Source organism: Pelophylax lessonae, assembly GCF_965119305.1.
Source record: "Pelophylax lessonae genome assembly, chromosome: 9".
Classification (NCBI taxonomy): Eukaryota; Metazoa; Chordata; class Amphibia; order Anura; family Ranidae; genus Pelophylax; species Pelophylax lessonae.
In genome coordinates this window covers 254,916,272-254,932,274 of record NC_138776.1, presented here as the reverse complement: position 1 = coordinate 254,932,274, position 16,003 = coordinate 254,916,272, and the positions used below count along the sequence as shown (strand labels likewise).

General features: G+C 45.2%; 1 protein-coding gene across 1 annotated transcript in view; it reads right to left on the bottom strand.

Moving 5' to 3' along the window:
- The window catches only part of LOC309564379 (uncharacterized protein), a 39,658-nt gene that overhangs the window by 20,353 nt on the left and 3,302 nt on the right, over positions 1-16,003 (bottom strand). The window contains exons 3-5 of the mRNA XM_082269006.1: positions 12,002-12,216; positions 11,804-11,897; positions 9,127-9,908 (exon numbers count right to left, since the gene is read on the bottom strand). Coding sequence (XP_082125132.1) covers positions 9,127-9,908; positions 11,804-11,897; positions 12,002-12,216 — 1,091 coding nt within the window. The remainder of the gene's footprint in view (positions 1-9,126; positions 9,909-11,803; positions 11,898-12,001; positions 12,217-16,003) is intronic.

Below are 16,003 nucleotides of genomic sequence, written 5' to 3'. Positions count from 1 at the left end.
TTTTTTTTGACAGCTGTGAGTGTGCAGAGATCGCAATTTTTTTAACAATTAATTGTGCAGCTCTAGTCCATTATTATACTGTAACTATTAGTATTATATTGTGACTATTATTACTCATGCTTTTCCATGACAGGTTTCCTTTAGCGCTGGCGAGCTAGCCGCCCGGTCATGGCGTGCATTAGTTCATGTCCATCATTATTATACTGTGACTATTAGCCTAATTAAATATCTCGCATAAAGAGGATCGCCACAAGAGATGCATTACAGAGGGAAACCTTACTCCTCAGTCTTGATTCCAGACACCTCTTTCTAAGCCATTCTGCAGTGTAATGGATAAAAGTCACAGTTTCCCGTTAAAAGCAAAACTAATTTCCTGCCCTATAGACCAGACATTTTTCTATGCTTGTTATCTTCTTGAGCACTGGTCCCCTCACCGCCCCAGTGAGCTCTCCTGCCTCTGGAGCCCTTGCAAAAGGACCTGGCCACTGGAAGTTTTGCCTCAACTAATAGCATGTGTCCATAACGTAGGCAGTGATGTGGACACCCGAAGAATAACCACAGGAAGTAAACAGAAGAAAAGAATATGTCACATGACCGTGGCTTCAGGTAAGCAAGTTGGGCATCTGGCTAGGCTTTTTATTTTTTGTTATACCATCGGTTAATCAGAGGGGTTAATTAATATCCTGGAGTTGGGCTTTAACTAATAAAAATATGATGATTTTATGCTGTGATTTTGGGTGTCATTGGTGAGCAATATACCTGTTTCAGAATTTTTCGTACTTGTCCTGCCCATTGGGACCCACGTCTGTCAGGTTTTTTTTTTTTCATTTGTGTCCCTGTTAGAGAAAATCACTCCTTTGAAATGTCTGACGTCACCAGAAATAAAAGTGAGGAGGGAAAAAAAAAAAAATCAAAATTTTGAGTTGCTACATCCTCGCAGGAGACTTGGGATGTCTAGCGACAGAATGGGGTCTGTCAGCTGTGGCGGAACGGAGCTGATGCTTCCTGTATAGTTCCAGCTCCATCCTGTCACAGGTGGAGTGATATCAAATGTACTCCGCCTGTGACAGGAGAGATACAGGAAGTATAGTCTCTGCATGCTTCCTCCAGCCCTGCTCCTCACAGTCTCCACCACCAGTACCAGCCAGCAGTAAGTCACATGTGCTAGGGGTGCAACTAGCCCCAGCACATAATTGTAAATATCCCAGCATATGCAGTGTTTCTGACTCCTCCCACCATGACCACTTCAAATCACTGAAGTGGTCATGGTGGTTGGAGTGTTCCTTTAACCACTTGCCAACCACCCCACGCAGATTTACTGCGGCAGGGCTGCTCATCATTATGTAGATCTACGGGATTATGTGCATGCGGTTTCGGCAAAGCGCGCGCCACCAGGGTCACGCTGCCGCTGTGATTAGACACAGCGGGAGGAAGACTGCGGGAGGAGTGGGCTCGATCGTCGCCAGCCTCCTGTGATCTTCCGCAAAACTGACAGCAGAGCCGCCTGGAATGTAAACAATGCAAGACGACTCTCCTGTCAGAGACGCAGGAAAAGATTGTGTGATTCAGCTAAGCTGAATCACCGATCTCTCTCTGCCTCTGTCCAACCAATTCCCCCCCATACAGTTAGTAAGCACATCTAGGGAACACATTTAACCCCTTGATCACCCCCAGTGTTAACCCCTTCCCTGCCAGTGTAATTTATACAGTAAAAGTGCATATTATTTAGCACTGATTACTGTATTAATGGGTAATAGGTCACGGCGTGCTGACATCACTTCCTACAGCGTCCGACGAGTGCGGATGTGCGGAGAAGTCCGGCTGGCGGCTAGTACGAGCTTTTTTCATCTGTTTACATGTGAGTTTATTACTTTTATTCATATTAAACATATTGCGGTTTTACACTATGGCGGTTTTACACTATGGCGGTTTTTATGTTTTATTTGCTTGGGACCAACCACCATTGAGCTTCTAAGCTAGGGGATTCAACACCTACCCTCTGTGATAATCAAGTCGGAGTTTGATTTGCTTCTTATTGCCTGTGGGGATTTGGAGGTCTAGCCATCCATGATATCCAATACCTACTAAATATCTACCTTTGGTAAGAGGCTTGGAGGTGTTGGTGTACCGGATCTTTGGGGTGGAATTCATTACTCTTTAATGACTGTTTTGCACTCAGTCTGGTAAGGGACTGACCTATCAGTGGCGGATAACATCTGGGGAATTCCTCCTTCTGGTGAAGAACTCCTCCTCACTATTCCAGGCTTTGGCTCTCTTCTATCATATATGGCTATTAATACATTTGCTTCTGGTAAGCAGCACTAATGTTGGTGGTGGATACTCTTGTTTCACTATTTATATTACAGTTTAACACACCACTGGTAATTCACTAATTATCAGCACTTAATATTTATTTGTGGGATTTTACCCTATGGCGTTTCTCTATTTTTTTATAATTTCATATATCCAATATCCGGAGGTTCATCTAAGGATATCTATCACGTCACCAAGTTCTGCCGGTCTGGATTCTGGGCTTTAATCATTCCATGTTCGGGTAAGCGCATTACCTAGAGGGAATTTGGACTGACAATACTTTTTCAATTTCACAACATTTACAGTGTGGACTATTGGACATTATTTATTATTATTTTTGGACTTTTACTAGTTCTATCTCACTTAGCGCAATTTTTGTTATATTTACTGTATTAATGTCACTGGTCCCCGAAAAGTGTGTCATATTTGTCCGCCGCAATGTTGCAGGCCTGATAAAAATCGCTGATTACTAATAAAAAAAAAATAAAAAGGTTATAAATCTATCCCTAACTTTTGCGCAAACCAATTATTATACGCTTTTTGGGATTTTTTTTACCAAAAACATGTAGCAGAATACAAATTGGCCTAAACTGATAAAAAAAAATTAATTAAAAAAAAAAAAAAAATTTATTGGGAATGTTTTATAGCAGAAAGTAGAAAATATAGTTTTTTTCAAAATTGACACTCTTTTTGTTTACAGCGCAAAAACGAAAAACCGCAGGTGATGAAATACCACCAAAAGAAAGCTCTATTTGTGGGAAAAAAAGGACATCAATTGTGTTTGGATACGGCGTCGCATGACCGTGCAATTGTCAGTTAAAACAACGCAGTGCCGAATCGCTAAAAATGGCCTGGTTATTAAGGGAAAAATCCTTCCGGGGATGAAGTGGCTAATATCTCTCAGAAGAAGTAAACAATGTACACACGGGTCAAATACCAGGCAACGTCAGCCGGTTCATTAAAAACTTGCCGCCATTGGGCCCGTGTGTATGGCACCCAGTCTGACAGAAGCCGGCCATTTGGCATGCGCAGAAAAAAAAAAAAGGCTCCTATCTTTTTAGCTGGCTCCTAGATTTCAAGCAAATTTGTCAAGCCCTGATGTAAAGAATGTCATTCCTGTCCGCTCACCTATATCAGGGGTCTCAGACTGGTGGCCCTCTAGCTGTTGCGGAACTACAAGTCCCATCATGCCACTGCTTACGGGGGTCATGCTTGTAACTGTCAGCCTTGCAATTCCTCATGGGAATTGTAGTTTTGCAGCAGCTGGAGGCCCACCAGTTTGGGACCCCTGTCCTAGATCCATATCCCCCTCCACATACACATTGTAGTGACTTGCTGTATTTGCAACAAGACAAACACCCGGATCCGATTTCCAGCCTTTATTCACAAAGACACACTTTGCATGATACAAATAAAAGCGGAGTGAGAGCAATTATCGGCACAGATGGCTTAACTGTCACATAGAGGCAAGGAGGATTACAGCAGATTTCATCAGACTCCCAATGCAGACAACTGGCCAGAGGCTGGAAACAGTGCCAAGTAATCTCTCGATAAGAAACCTTGAAAAAAGGGGGGGGGCTCTTTGCAGAACTTTCAATCTCTTTACATGACTTCCTGGGGAAACACAAGGAGAGCACCTACAACTGTTTTTCGAAAGACAACCCACAGCTGATCAGTTAAACTCTTTAGGACCTTTGCTACAAGTGTAATCACCTAAACCTGTCCACTGACCAGGACTTCTGCAAGAAGAGCAGAAGCTGCAGGGGAGAAGGGGCAGAACTGACAACAGCTGGGCTACGGAAGCCTATAAATTACATCTTGGCGCCTGGAATTCCCAGCTGTTGTCAAGCGCTCCCATTTTTCCCCAGCAGCCACCGCTTACTGACATAGGGGATCACGGGACTAGAGCAAACTAAAAAAAAGTAAGTTTACACATCTTTTTTTTTACACAGGTTAAGCAGCAGGGTCCTGGTTATTGGGATGGGAGGGGACAGCGGGGTCCTGGTATTTGATGGTGTCGAGCCGGGAGGGTTGTACGAGTTACCAGCACAAGGTCAGGCAGATGCAGCTATCGGACCAATGTTGACTCCCAGCTACAAATTCGTCCTGTGTAGCATGCCTGCATAGTTAAACTGACTGAGGAGCAAGTGTTCTATATCCTCTGTAAGCCCTATCTGAATTGGTTCTCTTTAAAATGTAGCATTGGGTGGTCTGACCATTTCTAGTGGGTGGTCTGACCGTTTCTAAGACGAAACAAGCTGATACCGGTTGCGCTCAGATGACATTAGCTTTGACAAGTGTAATCCCCAAACGTATCAACTGACCAGGACCCCAGCCAGGATGCATGAAACCAAGCTTGGTTTTTCGGTTGCTATTGCTTGGTGAATCCACTAGAGGGCACAGTTCACAGAAAACCTGCAGTGAGCCATCTAGCAGAATCTACCTAGGTCTAGGAATATAGAGAGGACACACAGGTCAGCAACATAATGGCACTTTTCCACTGCAAGTACCGGCTCGGCTCCACTCGGCCCTGCTTGGCTTGGTTTGGTTTTCCACTGCATGGTACCGCATTAGAACGGTTCGGTACGGTTTGCTTTTCCACTAAAGTAGTAAGTGGGTGGGATAACAACGATTCTCTGACCAATCAGTGACTAGTAGTGACAAACAGTTAAGGCTGCATGCAAAGGATTGTGGGATATGGTATCGGTACGGCCCTCTTGGAACCACAACTGAGGTGGTACTGTTTAAGCGAGCCGTACCGCTCGGTTCCATGTAGTGGAAAAGCCCCGCCGTACCGTACCGTTCCAACACCGTACCATGCGGTACCATACAGTGGAAAAGTGCAAAAGCGAGCCGAACCGTTCAGTTCCATGCAATGGAAAAGTGACTTAAGTAGCTCTGCTACAATGTCGCCAAAGTGCAAGAGTTGGAGGCAAAACTTTCAACCAGGCTACCACAAGGAAGTCAGACAACGCAAGTTGGATTACTTGTCGCCAACTTGCACAATCTCAACTGACGTCTCTCCACCGCCAGGTAGCACTGAACCATTTAAATCCAATCTGTGCTAAAAGTGTGAAAGACAAAGTTCGCCAACAGTCCTCTTGATAAATAGTTAAAATATTGTAAATTAGATATATATACATAAGTAGGACTTGATGGCGCTCTCTTGATGGGCTTCTATGTCTCACAGAGAAAAAGTTGGTGTCTTTTGAGTTTTCTGAAGACTCTCAAAAAGTTCCATCACCTGACAGGTTAGCTTCACTTTCTTTTGTCGGAGGACAACTCTGGAGCTGGGAGTCAGCACTAACAGACCCCCCCCCCCCCCAAGGTCCGATATGTGTTTCCATTTGGAAATACAAGCATCATATGGATAATACAAGCTGCCCCCAACCCCTGAGTGCACATAGCAGAATCCATAGTCATTTAAAGTGGAACACTAAGTATGCTTAAAAATGTCCTCCACCTCCTGCTACCTATCCTGCCTACCCTGTGTAAAAAAGATCTGTATACTTACTTTTTTTTTTAGTTCAGTTACATGATCTTTCAGCTCTGCCTCTCATGTGTCAGTGAGCAGCGGCTGCAGGGGAGAGGAGGGAGAACTGACAACAGCTGGGCTACGGAAGCCTATAAATTACATCTTGGCACCTGGAATTCCCAGATGTTGTCAAGCGCTCCCACCTCTCCCCAGCAGCCACCGCTCACTGACACAGGGCATCATGGGACTAGAGCAACTAAAAAAAGTAAGTTTACACATCTTTTTTTACACAGGTTAAGCAGCAGGGTCCTGGTAATTGGGGTAGGAGGGGACAGCGGGGTCCTAGTATTTGATGGTGTCGTGCAATGCAGGACCCGGGAGGGCTGTATGACTTACCAGCACAAGATCAGGCAGATGCAGCTACCGGACCAATGTTGACTCCCAGCTCCAAAGGAGCAAGTATTCTAAATCTTCTGTAAGCCCTATCTAAACTGGTTCTCTTTAAAATGTAGCATTGGGTGGTCTGACCATTTCTAGGACGGAACAAGCTGACATCGGTTGCGCTCCGATGACATTAGCATTGATAAAACGTTATTGTTCTTGATACTAGCACAGAAGGTCCACCCAGACCCTCCTCATTTACGCATATCTTCTGGTTTGGGCATAGTATCACTGAGCTCTTTCCGGGTAAATAACGTCAGAGTGAGGAGGTTCTGGGCAGACATTCTGTATCATTGTCCAGAACAATAAAGGTTTATGAATGTTGATGTTATCAAAGCACACCCAGTTTCTTTACTTGTGACACATGGGGAGTTCAGCTGAGCTCAATTCGGCCAGTACTCACACGTTTGTTCTGGAACGGGCATAGTCTTACTTGACTAAGCTCCTTCTGGTTGAAATATGTTAGAGGAGGGTTTGGGCGGATTTTTTGCGTCAGTGTCCAGAACAAGACAGGTGTACCAATGCTGATGTCATCAGAGGCCGTCTGGTCTCTTTACTTGTGATCAGTAGGGAGCTTAGCTGAGTTCCATTCCACCAGTACTCAACAAACTCCGATGGCTCCGTTCCATCCTAACTATAAAGCCGTGTAGGAGAGAGAAACCTTGCTGTTTTCCACCAGTACTCACGCATTTCTCCTGGAACGGGCATGGTCATTCTTGACTACACTCTTTCCGGGTGAAATATGTCAGAGTGAGGAAGGTCTGGGCGGCCATTCTGTGTCATTGTCCAGAACAATACAGGTTTACCAATGTTGATGCCATCAATGTCCGAATGGTCTCTTTACTTGTGACATGTGGGGAGCGTAGCTAAGCACCATTCGAACAGTACTCACGTATTTGTCCTGGAACGGGCATAGTCATACCTGACTAAGCTCCTTCTGGTTGAAATATGTTAGAGGAGGGTCTGGGAGGATATTCTATGTCACTGTCCAGAACAATACAGGTGTACCAATATTGATGTCATCAGAGGCCATCTGGTCTTTTTACTTGTGATCCGTGGGGAACTTAGCTGAGTTCCATTCCACCAGTACTGACGCATTTCTCCTGGAACGGGCATAGTCATTCTTGACTACGCTCTTTCTGGGTGAAATATGTCTGAGTGAGGAAGGTCTGGGCGGCCATTCTGTGTCATTGTCCAGAACAATGCAGGTCAATGTTGATGCCATCAATGTCCGACCGGTCTCTTACTTGTGACATGTGGGGAGCGCAGCTAAGCTCCATTCTGCCAGTATCAGTGCCTACAGCTGGTGCAAGACTGTGGACTTTTGAGCGGTGGCTTTGCCTGGCTCTTGGAGCTCGAAACCTTTCTTACAGTAATTTGTCTGTACCGACCATTATTATCTTTTCTTTTTTTTTTTTAAAAATAGACATTTTCATACTTGTGCACTCATACTTTTGACCCTTTAACACAAGGATCTCCTCTCACAATTCATATTTATATACAAAATCTAAAATGTCCTAGACAAGAAGCGTATGTGTGTCAAATGCAGATGTTTCTTGAGAAAGGGCAATAAAAATCGGGAGGCGCCGGGCCAACTTGTGCAGGAGCAGGGGAGAAGGTGGGGTGGTTCTGCAGATGATTAGGTTACCATCATAAATTGTTAGATGAGCAAGGAACAAATCATGACTGCCGTGCTTCTCTGCATTAGAAGGATCTGTCCGCTGATTAGGATTTCCATTATGCTGGCAAATTTCTGCCACTGAAGTGCACACAGGCCTGACATCCATCTTTAGTAGCAGTTAAAGTGCACCTGGCGTTTTAGCAGCAGACAGAACGTCGAGAAACAGGAGGAAATGTAATCGCGGCACTTGTTTTCCTCCAACAATGAACGTTTTAGTGTATTTTTCTAGTCGGAGGGGCTTCTGAAGTCTTGTGTAAGTGGCCTCTTCCATCCTGTGCACCATGACACCCAAGGTAGGAGATTAGGTCTGGTGCAAATCAGGGAGGGATGAAGCTGGGGACAGTAACAGCTGGCAGACTAGTAAAAGTTCCTCCTCCACTTCGTAACAGGGGAAGGAGAGAAGAGTCGGCCAAAAAGAGATCACGTTCGACTTGGCGCCCGGGATTTGCCTTACATTTTGAAAATTGTGCGCGTAATATCGAACTCTTCTATGACCTAACCTCCCTGCTTGCCAATATGAAAAAAAAAAGGGAAAATCGGTAATCCATGAAGCCAAGTCATCAGCAGTCTGTCGAGACGTTCTTTCTGTCCATAAGGATCTTCTCACCAGTAAATAAATTGTCTGCCTCTGCAGCATTGTCCGGCTGTTGGAAGTGGCCACCTCGTTGAAGAAAGAATAAAACATCCTCGAGCTCCTGCACGCTCCCTTACTCCCAGAATTACTTTTTTTTTTTTTTAAACGCAGGAGGGCGAAGCCGTAGAGAGCTACTGACTCACATGTGTCCCAAGGTGGATCTTCAGATTTGAATCTGCTTTTGTCTCCTCCCATTTGTGTTCATATGAATGTCGGATTCGCATGGTGCGGTTTTTATCCTGCCCTTTCTGGGAAATAGAATAAAACTGCTGAAGGTTTTATTTATTTTTTTTATCCAGTCTCACTTTTTCTTTTTGAGTGAAGACTAAACAAACCTGCAAGTTGTCAGTCAATGCAGGAATAAAACTGAATAAAGCAGAATTTAAAATGGGTCGTAACTGGATTTAAACTGCATTCTTGCTCCTGAAAATTCCTGATTTTGATGACCTGGTTAAGATATTCACCAACGAGTCTTGTTCCAAAAAAAAAAGCCCAAGTTGGGGGGAGAAAAGGACATGGAATGCGCGCCAAGGTTTCACGCGTACCAGCATTCAGGAAACAAAAATATTTTTTTTATCCTCAGAATTCTAGCTTCTTCTTGTGTATCCTTTCAAAATGTTTGGCCAGGCCCTCTTTCCTGGCAAAGACATTTCCGCACTCTATGCAGACAAAGGGCTTGTGGTCCGTGTGAGTCATTTTGTGTTTGGCCAGGTTGGACTGGTTGGCGAAGCCACGGCCACACTCTGGGCAGATGTATGGCTTCTGACCAGTGTGGATGATCCGGTGGGAGATGAGGTTGGACTGGTTGGCGAAGGCCTTGCCGCATTCGCCGCACATGTACGGGCGCTCGCCTGTGTGGATTACTTGGTGAGCGTTCAGGCAGGAGCGGCTGGCGAAGACCTTGCCGCAGACGGTGCAGGAGAAAGGTTTCTCACCTGTGTGGATCCGGAGGTGTTTCACCAGCGCCGGGTTGTTGCTGAAGCACCGGCCGCACGCCGGGCATTCCACTGGCTTCTCTCCAGTGTGGACCTTGGCATGGGCCTTCAAGTTGAACTTGGTGACAAAAAGCTTGCCGCACTCTGTGCAGGAAAATGGCTTCTCGCCTGTGTGGACACGCTGGTGAGCAACCAGGCTGGGCTTGTATCGGAAACACTTGCCACACTCGACACAGGAGAAAGGCTTCTCGTCCGAGTGGCAACGCTGGTGTTTGGTGAGATAGGAGTAGAGGCTGAACCCTTTGCCACACTCCGAGCAGATGAACTGTTTCGGCTTGTCTGCTAGTTGCCCATACTCATCAATTGGAAGGCATCCAGCTCTGGATGTTGTGGCTGAATCACAAGAATCTTGATCATTCATGTCATAGCCTGGAGAGAAAAAGAACAGTTAAGCTTTGGTGCAACTCAAACCTTAACCATCTCAATATCGGGCACTTTCACCCCCCTTCCTGCCCAGCACCCCATTTCAGCTTTCAGCGCTGTCACACTTTGAATGACAATTGTGGGGACATGTAAAACTGTACCCAAATTAGTTTTTTTATTAATTTCTTCACACAAATAGAGCTTTCTTTTGGTGGTATTTATTCATAGCTGGGCTTTTTATTTTTTGGTAAAAAAAAGACACTAAATTATGGGGGGGAAAAAAAGTTTCTTAGTTTCTGTCAGAAAATTTTGTAAATAAGTAATTTTTCTCCTTCACTGATGTGCGCTGATGAGGCTGCACTGATGGGCACGAATGAAGCAGCACTGAAGGGTACTGATGAGGAGGCACTAATATGCAGCACTGATAGGCGGCACTGATGAGCACGGATAAGCGGCACTGGGCAAAGAGTGGCATCACGGATGGGCACTGTTGGGGCGGCATTGTAATCAGGGTACTGATGATCAGTGCCCTGATGACCTATACACGTCTCTCCTGTGAGGAGATGCCGCTTATCGGCTCTCCTCTCCTCACATTCTGTTAGTGTGAAGCTAGGAGAGCCGATAAACGGCATCTCCTTGTTTACATGTGATCTGCTGTGATTGGACACAGCCGATCACATGGGTAAAAAGCCACGGCTCTTTGCCGAGATCAGGGCCGTGGCGAGTCGCCGTCATATGACGTCATCGAAGAACTAGAGCCACCCCCCACCCGCCGTCATTTGTCTATACGGCGGGTGGGAGGCGGTTAAGTTCAAGGCATAGTTCAGCTTTTTTCACCATTACAGGAGTGAGCTCTCAAACACTGATCTCAGAGCTACTGTGTTGGAGAGGAAAGTGCATGTGGGGGGGGGGGGGGGGTTTAAATCAGAGGAAAAGCTCCCTCCTGTGATGGTGGCGGTGGACAGTAAAAGCTAGGAGTCTCTTAGAAATGCCTTAGCAACAAGGCAGGATGGGATGATGCGATCTCTGGGAGTTTTTCAGCTGGGCTTTAGAAGGTACGTAAATAGGCTACACCTATATAGTGGATTTCAAATCTTTCAATCATGGAGGCTCAACCTCACATGTGGTAGCTAGGGTGCAGCCTGTCCGGAACATCCACTCCTCCAGACTGACATCCTCCCATCAAGGTATTTTGATATTTGCAGAACTCCTACCAACAGCCAGCCCACCGACTGCATCATGGCTAAGATATTTTGAGAGGACTAGTGGGGCAGGGTGCCGTGATGATTTCAGGAAGCTATGTACAGCATCCTGCCATCAGTCACTATCTACCTGTATTGCAAAGAAAAGCAGAGGGACCCAGTGATTACATCACTGGGTCTAAAATAAGTATGCAATAAAAACAGAAGGTTGTACTTAAAAATTATCTTAGTCATGCCACCTAATACACAACATTTTTTATCAGTTTTGACCCATTCAAAGGCAACCTTTATCAGTTGCTCTCCAAAATTACTACGAAGTGGAGATCAACAGAAGGCTGACAGAGATTGTTACCTTGGTCTGCTCTGTCCTGGCTGGAGTTGAGCTTTAACTTTTATATTGAATTTCAACAGGAGCATGGGAACACCCCGATGTAGGTGAACATACCCATACTCCAAAAATTTTAGGAGCAAAACCAGGAACAACACAAACATTTTTATGAATAAGACCCAAAAATATATAAAATTCTTCTATAACACCAAAGTTTTGGAATCGAGAGGATATTGGACTTATTTCTAATTGGTACATGAGGTAAAAGAAAAAAAAAAATAAAGAACCAAATTCTTTTCAGTGCTGGTTTCCTTCATACTATGCCAAGCCAACCATTTTCAAAGACCAAGGTTATATGAGCCTGCACTTACCATCATCGATATCCACAGGCTCCTGCTCCTCTTTGATCTGAATCTCATCCGCTTGCTCTGTCTGCGTCGCCACCTCATGTCCGTCATCATCTAGCTGAGGGTTAAGCAGTAGAATTTGTATTAGTCTCCAAGGGTTGTAAAAACACAGTTTTTTACATTTACATATTTTTAAAAAATTGTGGAGAGCATAGGGTCTACCTGATCCTCCTGGTGGGTGCAATTCTCTTCCTGTTCTTCCTCCTTGAAGTACCGATGGGCCTCGTTGTAATAGTCTGTATCTTCACAACGGTCCCTGTAGTCATCTTCTGCACAACTGCGTGGAGAATCCTCAACTTCCTGTTTAATACTCAGGCAGTGAGGTGTGAAGGAGAGGGGTGGACTCGGACCCCTCTTCACTCTGTTCCTGATTCCACCTGTAGGCATAAAAAAATGTTGTCTGCTTTTCCTTTATACCAGATTTTCAGATTACAAAATAACTAGTTAGGTTCCTGAGATAAATCTGCAGGAGCTAGGTTTTCTAGATAAGTCCGAAGGAGCTAGGTTCCTGAGACAAACCTGAAGAAAATAGGTTTCCAAGATAAATCTAAAAAAGCTAGGTTCCTGAGACAAACCTGAAGGAAATAGGTTTCTGAGATAAATCTAAAGGAGCAAGGTTTCCGAGATAAATCTAAGGGAGCTAGGTTTCCGAGATAAATCTAAGGGAGCTAGGTTCCCGAGATAAGCCTGAAGGAGCTAGGTTCCCGAGATAAGCCTGAAGGAGCTAGGTTCCCGAGTTGAGCCTGAAGGAGCTAGGTTCCCGAGATGAGCCTGAAGGAGCTAGGTTCCCGAGATGAGCCTGAAGGAGCTAGGTTCCCGAGATGAGCCTGAAGGAGCTAGGTTCCCGAGATGAGCCTGAAGGAGCTAGGTTCCCGAGATGAGCCTGAAGGAGCTAGGTTCCCGAGATGAGCCTGAAGGAGCTAGGTTCCCGAGATGAGCCTGAAGGAGCTCTAGGTTCCCGAGATGAGCCTGAAGGAGCTCTAGGTTCCCGAGATGAGCCTGAAGGAGCTAGGTTCCCAAGATGAGCCTGAAGAAGCTAGGTTCCCAAGATAAACCTGAAGGCCACCAGAAGGAGTCCACCAATGGAGGACTCTATTTATCGCTCATTACATTTTTCCTTATAGCCAGCTCAATAAACACAGGAGTTCGACATATACCTAAATAAGATGGGCATTGATAAGCAACTGTTATCCTGAACCATTAATGTTTTATCTCAGCTTAACCCTTAAAGCAGAGTTCCACCCAAAAGTGGAAGTTCCGCTTTAAGAACACCTCACCCCCCCTTACATGCCACATTTGGCATGTCATTGTTTTTTTGTTTTTTTTTGGGGGGGGGGGGGGAGTGGGTACTTAGTTTTTACAGATACCCAGCTCCCACTTCCGCTTTCTCCTCTCCCCCTCCCATTCTGCAATCTTCTGGGACACGTCATAGGTCCCAGAAGATTGCCTGGCCATTGAGGAGGCACAGCGCGACTCACAAATGCGCAGTGCGCACCCGGCTGTAAAGCCGCAAGCTGTCACAGCCAGATGCCCACACTTGGGAGAGATGAGGGAGAGAACTGAGGGTTCGGGCGGCCACATCACGTGGGATCGTGGGACAGGTGAGTGTGTGTATTTTTGTAGCTGCTGACTTTTAATAAACACAAAAACTACTGGAAGTCCGCTTTAACTTCAACAGTTAACCACTAAACCCAACACTTAGCGGCTATTTATAAAAGATTTGTTGGATGAGTCACAATCATTCACCCAGCCATCACGAATTCGGACTGTATTTTGTCTAATATGTTGATTTACTATGAGCATCAGTTCCATCTAGTGGCCATAATGCGTTGGAGCTGACGATCATAGAAAATCAACATACTAAGCAAATGGCCTGTCAAAACTTGTTTGAACTTAACGAATGCCTGTGACATTCGTCCAATGATATTGTGTTATAAATAGACCCTTTAACTGCAACGTAGGCCTTATACATCAGTATAACTCCCTCAAACCTTTGAGTCTTACCTCTAAACCTAACCTTTACCCTCAAGCAAAATCTATATGGTTGATAATGACAGAGACCCCCAATGGTTGAGGCCGCCTTAACGAGAATGAACTCCCAAGTCACACCCCTGCTTGTCAAACGTTAGGTGCGAGGATAACATGTCATGGGGGGGGGGGGGCATTTATCAAGCAAATTAGTAACATTATTATTTAATCAAGCATTGTAAAGTCTATGTTTCCTGTTTATTTGCAAAATCTGTGCCTGTAATCCTGGGCACCCAACTGCGATAGATCTCCAACAGATTTCCACCCTAAACAGATGCACAACGAAGACATGGTCAGGGTCAGGTTTTGTTTTATTGAAGTGTTACTTTACAGCATTTCAGGGAGGAATTTGTGAACCAAATTGTAACCTTGTAGTAAATCGGTTGCGCAATCTGTCTCGCTGCTGTGACAGAAGTGACAAATGTCCATCATAGAACACAATGGTACAAGGAGGCGATCATAGGAACCAGAATCACGTGACCATACAAAACTTCCTCCTATGGCAACCCTGGAAGTCCCACACTTGGAGAACTCCAACCTATGGGCATCCTCAAAGCCCCACACTTGGAGAACTTCCTTCTCTGGCCTCCTTGGAAATTCTACACTTGGAAAACTTCCACCTGTGCCCACCTTGAAAGTCCCAGACTTGGAGAACTTCCACCTATGGCCTCCCTGAAAGCCCCAGATAAAGGAGAACTTCCATCTTTGGCCTCCCTAGAGAACTTCTACCTATGGCCCGGAAACCCCACAATTGGAGAACTTACACCTGTGCCCACCTTGAAAGTCCCAGACTTGGAGAACTTCCACCTATGGCCTCCCTGAAAGCCCCAGATAAAGGAGAACTTCCATCTTTGGCCTCCCTGGAGAACTTCTACCTATGGCCACCCTGGAAGCCCCACAATTGGAGAACTTTCACCTATGCCCACCCTGAAAGTCTCAGATTTGGGGCACTTTCACCTATGCCCACCCTGAAAGTCTCACACTTCAGGAATTTCCACTGATGGCCACCCTGAAAGCCGTAGACTTGGAAAACATACACACTTAGCCTCCCTGGAGAACTCCTACCGATGGCCACCCTTGAAGCCCCCTAGTTGGAAAACTTCTACCTATGGCCTTCCCTTTGAAGACCCACAGTTCGAGAACTTTCACCTTTGTTTTTTTTTGTAAACTCTTTTTATTGCTGTTTTTATAAAACATTACAAAAGCAAAACAACATACAGACAGTTAAAACAGCCTGAACATCAGGTGACTATAACAACAACAAAGCTTCAGCACAAGGCACACAGTATAGCTCAGAGGTTAATATGTGTGTATAAGAACATTAAAACCTTCCCATCTTTTTCAGGTTAGCGTGACATAAAAGTACTCTGTAGGACTGTCCTAGTGTTCTTCTATCAAGCCACCACACCAAACGGTCAGCACTAGGGCTGGCATTTGTTTATGTGCACAGCGCCAGTTCAACATATACGTCTTGAGCCCCAGACATATATATCTTTGACCAGCCAAAACAATATACAACAGGAAAGGTATCAAGGGCCTTTTAAATACGCCCAGTTTAGTCAGACACTGTAGAGGTACTCTTTGTTCAACCTCCCCACACCTTCTTGAATTTATTGGGTATTCCCCAACTGGCATAAGTGGCTTTACAAAAGAGGAGTGCTTTATTTACAAGTGCCTTCCATGCCTGAATGGCGGTGGGTGTAGGCTTTTTTCCAGGAGAGTACTATCATTTTCCTAGCATAGTAAAATAACAAAGTCAACAGTATTGACATATTACTCTCTTTGGAGCTAGAGCATCCACCAATCCCAAGAGACACACTTCAATACAGGGCCTTCAACACAGAGAGTAGCAACATCCTCTATGCATTCAGCAACTTCCATACAAAACTTCTGTATGGCCACACATTCCCAGAATGAGAACTTCTACCTTTGACCATCATGCAAACCCCACACTGTGGGAACTTCTACCTATGACCACCCTGAAAGCCTCAAACTTAGAGAGCTTTTACCTATGACCAACCTGGAAGCCACAGACTTGGAGAACTTCCACCTTTGGCCTCCCTGGAGAAATTCTACCTATGGCCACCATGGAAGCCCTGCACTTGGGAGAATTTCTACCTATGCACCCCCCTCAAA